A 6,572-nucleotide genomic window follows, 5' to 3' on the forward strand; every position below is an offset into this window, starting at 1 on the left:
AGATTGGGACGAGGTAATATTCACCGACGAGGCTTCTGTTTGGGGTTACGTGACGCCATCACATGCCTGGACACATTCAACCTCAAGATTAGTGCAGCGGACATGCATCTCTGGGGTTGTTTCTCGAAACATGGGTTTGGGAGATTGTACCTACATATACGGAAATCATTTTTTGTAACGAGGTAACAAGATGAGAATTGAAAGCAAACTGAATGTTAAATCAAAAAGCATGAAAGAGGGAGCTCTTCTTAATATTTTGACACCTAAATCATGTCGATACACCTTACCGACTGCGAGTAAAGCCACCCACGCTTTAACTTGACAGACTGTAATGGGAGAACGCGGATATCTCTGGCATGCACAGTAGTGATTCTTGTGTATTTTTAGGTTATGTAACGCCATGTGTCAGCTTAAAAATACACATGAATCACTACTGCGCATGCCCGAAATATCCGCGCTCTCTCATCACTGGGTACTCAACCGAAAGTGCACTGACCATATGACCATACTCTTATTATATAAAGTATCGAGGAGCGTGAGTTCGTAAGAACTATTGTACATCAACATGTACAACCCGCTCGATTGAAAATGATTTCAGTTTGATCAATTGTGAATGTTTGGAAATTTAAAAAAATTAAACGTTTTTTCAGAATAGGGTTATTGCATATTTTAAAATATTTTGTTTTCCTTTTGTAACTAAAAGAGGACTTAAGAATTCATTAAATTACTTAAGGACAGTTTTGAAAAATTAGTAGCCACATTTTTGTTAACATGTAAAAAGTCTTAATTTTTTATTGTTTTCGGGGAAATGATGCATGGCTCGTTGGCGGAGATGTGAAAATAAATATGAGCCTCAAGTAGCGCGATTAGTAAGGTAATTAATATGGCTGTCTCTTTTTTTCAAAGGATTGCAAATATCCCCTTGACCAATTTTAAATGATCTGAAAGTGTTATTGCAAAGTGACTTGTGATTTACAATAAAGTATCCTCAAAAGACATGCTTATTTAATTTTCAATTTTAATTAATCTAAATGAATGAAGAATCTTATGAAAGAATGCTTTGAGTATCCATAAAAACTCACCTAAGTCAGAATCAGAGCTATTCAGTAATGCTTCCTTCGCGCGTTCGTCCGCTGCAGCAAAAAGATTTTCCTTTGTTGTTTTGTTTTTGGACACTTTCCCTGATTCTTCTTCTGAAGGTTTCGAATCAGCTTTATTTTCAGCCTCACCGTTTTCTACTTTCTTTAAATGGTCCAACAGCGTTTCGTTATTTCCCTTTTGTTGTTTTTTACGATTGTGATGGTTAGATCCTGAATCGGAATCATCATCTGAATCCACTAGAGCCACTTTTTTTCTAGGCTTTTCAATATTATCCATAGATACCAGACTGCAACGAGTATTTGACTTTATTAGAACGAAATAATAAGTAATATTTCGATCTTTTTAACTTTCTTTTATTGTATAGTTTGCTCAATGATCTACAAAGTTTCAAATAAACATATTCAATGTTTCGAAATTTACCTCAGAGCATCAATTGAAGGGCCGTATGCAATAACCACCTTCGCGCTCGAACACGCGGCGAATTATTGTCCGCGGAGCACATTTTTTAAATTGCTTGAATTTGCACGCCGACAGTCAATACTTGTAGAGAATTTTAATGCGCATCTTTTTTATATGGTGACCAAATTCGAAGGTTGTCTCGCTTTTTAGTAATTTAAGGAAAACGGAATTTTTCAACGAAAAAAAAAAACAATACTTTTTTGCGTTCAACTTGCCAGATCATTGTCGGGAATTGATATTTTTTCTTGAAAATTGTATGTAACATTCTTTAACACATTCTATGACTGTTAGAGTATTTACCAAGTTTAAAAAACATTTCAGGGCCGTCTAGTGAATTTCCAAAAATATTTTCTTCAAAATCTGGAATGCATGTATACAAACGAGAAAGTATTGACGGTATTGAAAGTATTGAAAGTATTGAAAGCAAAAAAGTATTGATTTTTTTGTGTGAAAAATTTCGTTTTCCTTAAATAACTAAAAAACGAAACAAGCTTCGAATTTTCTTGTTATACAAAATATGTGCAATAAAATTCTCTACAAGTGACGACGGTTGAGACTCAAATTTGAACAATATTTAAAATTTGCTCCGCAGACAACAATTCTCCGCGTATTCAAGCGCTAAGATTGTTATTGCATCCGCACCTTCAATTATAAAAAATCAAAATCTCGCACATTCGGAAAAAAATATTTTTGATCGACATACAAAAAATACAAAAATCTAGACGACAAATTATATTGCTGCACTATACAATTTTTAAATCGTATACATTTTTTATCGAATAATAATGATAATCCGAGTTAAAAATTTTAAGCATGTTCTATTTATAACATAAAATGATATTGCAGGAGCAATGTTTATAATGTTGAAAAATATTTATTATCCGAAATATCATATATAATGATACTACGCCAAATTAGAAATTCAAAATATATTTCAGTTACAAAATTTATCACATTATTGACAAAAAATATATTCTATGGCCATCGATAAATGTTTGTTTCTCAAAGTAACAAAATAATCAAATTTATGAAGCTGGGAGTCGGCCAAGTGATTTCATTATTGATTCACATTGCAGTGCAATTTTAAATTAAAGCAAAAAATCAGTTTAAAACTTCTAGAGTTCTGCGGTTATTGATCAATACTGCATAGAACGATAGAAAAAACGTATTTTCATTGAGCAAATTAGTTGATTTATGATCGACCCACTCGGTCACAAATTTCAACCTTAGTACTTACAATAATACACTTATTTAAGGCTAAGGTCACATTTAATGCAGATCTTTATATTTTGCTGCCATACCATTTCTTTCATTTCAAAAATATCAATCTATCAAAAAAATGCAAACAAGTAAAAAAACTCTTTTTATTGACACAACTATCTTGTAGCATTCTCTAATTCTAAAAAAAAAATAAGCCAATAACAGAAAGTTAATCAAAATCATAACTCAATAACAAATTAAAAATTAAGGTAACTTACCATTTATCTTAATTTGCAAAATAAAACAAAAATAAAAGCGGATTAATTAAAGTACGCGTAAGCTTTTTTAAGTGACATACCGATAATATGACCACACATTCATGAAGAATTTTTTGTGACGAATATCGAAATATGTCTCGTACAGAAAATAGAAAAAACATAGGTTTTTCACAAGCTGGGCATTATCGGTTCCTTTTAAATTGAGACCTTAGAAAGAAAAATGACTTCATATTGTCATTGTTGGTTCTTAGGTTGGAGATTCAAGATTAAACAGATTACTAATCGTTTGAAATTAGATGTAGATTACTGGAATAATTTTCCGTTGTAATTATACTTAAGGGCATGTGATACTTACAGTTTCCCCGGCTTTTCTCCACAAAAATGAAAATTTTTAAAAACTGAATTCGTAGATGCTATAAAATATCATAACGGACGTCCCCGGACTCTTTTTTGAGAGATAATAACAAAAAAATTTATTGTGCTAAATAAAAATTTTATGCATATGCATTATTTTGAGGTTACGTCGTTTTTCATCTCTGCCTTTCCGATATTCTGGAAATTATTTATGAAATAAACTTTTTCGATTGCCTACAAACAAGGCTAGTTCCGGGAGATTAGTTACTATGTTTATTTGTAAGTCCAAAGTTTTCGGCCAAAAATATTGTGTATTTTGGAAGTAACGCTCGGGTGAATTGTAACACACATAACCTCGAAATATACACGCACGTTGTTAGCAATATCAAAAATTATTTGATAAAAAAAACACACAAAAAAGTGTGTGGGGACGTCCGTTAGCATGTTGGCTATCATTTCCCAGATTTTTAAGGCAAAATATTTCTTATCCTAGGAAAAAAGCCTGGGGAATCTAACACTGAAAAAATCGATACTAATTCCTAAACGATATGCAAATTAATCACATTTTGCTGAATTAAAACTTTTTTGAATTAACCTACAAAAAAGTGTGTGGGGACTTCCTTTAGCTATTTCGCTATCATTTCCCAAATTTTTGAGATAAAATATGTATTATTCTAGAAAAAAGCCGGGGGAACCTAAAACTGGTAAAATCGACCATTTTCTAAGTATCACATGCCCTTAAATACACAATCATATTTTAAAAACTTTGCTACAAATTCTCACAGCGATTATTTAAAACCTAAATTTCATGATAATAAAAATTAAAAACTCTTACAGTACAAGAATACTCTACAGAGATAACATGAAAAAACTCGATAACATCACCAAAAGTATCAGTTAATTTCATTTTTAGAAAGAAGGTATAAATATTACGATGCATATAAAAAAGTCGTAATTTTCTTTAAGAATTTGACTTTTTCTTATTTTGTTTGTTCTGAGAAATCTGGTGGAGTCCATGACAAGTGATCACAAGAATTTCCGTACTTTGAATGGGATTTACTTTTAACTGGGTTTAATCAGTGCTTTAGTGGTCAAGAAAAACCACAATAAATATTATTGAAAAATTCCAAGAAATAGCGAAGTAATGAGACTGACATTTTTGTAATTTTTTTGGAAACATATCTTTGGTTGTAATTAACCGCCTTCGCTTTTTAAGGTCTCAAATTTTTTGTTGTAAGGCATAATTTTTTATAAGAAAAACTTTTTAAAAGGTTCACTTTTTATGCAAACCCAAAAACAAAAATAGCTTTTTTAAAAATGCATTTGTTTATTTTTTGCCCAGTGAACATCTGCAAGTGCTTTACAAGTTCTGTATATTTCATCGTGGGCCAGCCAGTAGTTTAAGAGCAAAAATTAAAACGCACCGGTCTGCATGACGAAGTGCTGTACAAGGGCGGGCCGAACTGCGGCTTCGTTATTTTTATGGGCAGACAGTTTTGGGACTTCTGAATTCGTGCGAGCGATCTTACACGGCTTAAGAGTTCTTTTTCAAGTGGTTCTTAAAACAGTTGTCATATTAAAATCTTCTGAATCAGTCAGAAATTTGTCTTTACTTCTGTCTTGGAAAGTAGAATTCCAGCGTGGATTTGATGCGCTCCATCAATCGTAATGGAATTCTTGAATCGTTCATTAAATAAATCTTCTTCCGTTACGTATTCTACCTCACGATAATCAATTCACTAATCCTCGAAAGATGTATCAATGGGCTAAGTTAGACTTCATGAGTATTCATGTAGAGTTCTGCAGCAGATTTTAATGTTGCAGCTGTTTTAACAATTACTAGAACAAAAAACTCGCAAGCCACGCAAGATTGCACGCACGAATTAAGAAGTCGAAAAACCTTCTGACTGGTTTGGATTTTTGTTTCCTAAACCACTGACTGGACGACGATAAAATTTACAGCACTGATAAAGCATATGTAGAACTTATTTAGAAAAAATGTAGTATTTTGAAACAAGAGATTTATGTTGTTTGAGTTTGCAAAAAAATTCAATAAATGGTTTTTGCGTTTTTTATATGAAAGTAGGTATTTTTACCAAAAATTTGATACCTTAAATAGCTGAATCGGTTAAGGAGGTATGCCAGGTTTGAAATTTTCAAAAAATCGAATTTTTATCTTTTTTAGACCCTATGTATGCTTATAAATAAGGTAGAAACCCTTTTTGACCTCACAGCGTATCAGAAGTGGCCGAAAAATGAATTGCTTCGAAAGGCCTCGAGCGGTCGGAACGCACAATTTTTCGTACTTCAAACTTCAAACGCGTTTATCTCGAAACGCGTTTTTTTGGGGTCGTCGCCACGATTCCAGCCAATCTACTGGGCCGATTTTATTCGAATTTTTTTGCAAATATTCAGAAAAGACTTAACTATTGACTTTTTGTGTTTCAGATGACGCAAAGTTGAAAAATCATGGCGACGGATATTGATGAAGAATAAAAAATAAATTTTTTCCACTAGTTAATAACAGGCCTTACGACATACTAAAGAACTGTAAATGTTAAATAAAAATAAATAACAAAAAAACGTTATTCAAAAAAAGGTCATTGAAACCAGGCTACCCACTTAAGGACATGAGATACTTACAAAATTATCGATTTTACCAGTGTTATGTTCCGCAGATTTTTTCCTACAATAATAAAGATTTGGTTTAAACAAATTTGGGGAATGATAGCGAAGATTCTAACGGACGTCCATGAACTCTTCGTTTGTGGAATATTCACAAAAATTTAATTTTGCTACATTTGATTAACTTGTGTGTATTTTAAGATTATGTGGGTTAGAATTATCTACAGTTTTACTTCTAAACTACACAATATTTTTGGCCGAAAACTTGGGACAAGGAAAAAAACCATAGCAACTAATTTCCCGGAGCTAACCTTGTTTGCAGACAATTTAAAAAGTTTATTTCATAAATAATTTATAAGTTGCTATCGACAGCATTGGTATAACAGAGACCTACAGTCTGTCAAGTTAAAGCGTGGGTGGCTTTACTCGCAGTCGGTAAGGTGTATCGACACAATTTTGGTGTCAAAATATTAAGAAGAGCTCCCTCTTTCATGCTTTTTGATTTAACATTCAGTTTGCTTTCAATTCTCATCTTGTTACCACGTTACAAAAATG

At 32.5% G+C, this 6,572-nt stretch overlaps 1 protein-coding gene across 5 annotated transcripts in view; it reads right to left on the reverse strand.

Annotated features, from left to right (window-relative positions):
* The window catches only part of LOC117173485 (transcriptional regulator ATRX homolog), a 241,022-nt gene that overhangs the window by 102,455 nt on the left and 131,995 nt on the right, over positions 1–6,572 (reverse strand). For all 5 annotated transcript variants that reach the window (XM_033362091.1, XM_033362092.1, XM_033362090.1 and 2 more), the window contains one exon: positions 1,083–1,387. In XM_033362091.1, the coding sequence (XP_033217982.1) occupies positions 1,083–1,387 (305 nt within the window). The remainder of the gene's footprint in view (positions 1–1,082; positions 1,388–6,572) is intronic.

This window comes from Belonocnema kinseyi, chromosome 5, assembly GCF_010883055.1.
Source record: "Belonocnema kinseyi isolate 2016_QV_RU_SX_M_011 chromosome 5, B_treatae_v1, whole genome shotgun sequence".
NCBI lineage: Eukaryota > Metazoa > Arthropoda > Insecta > Hymenoptera > Cynipidae > Belonocnema > Belonocnema kinseyi.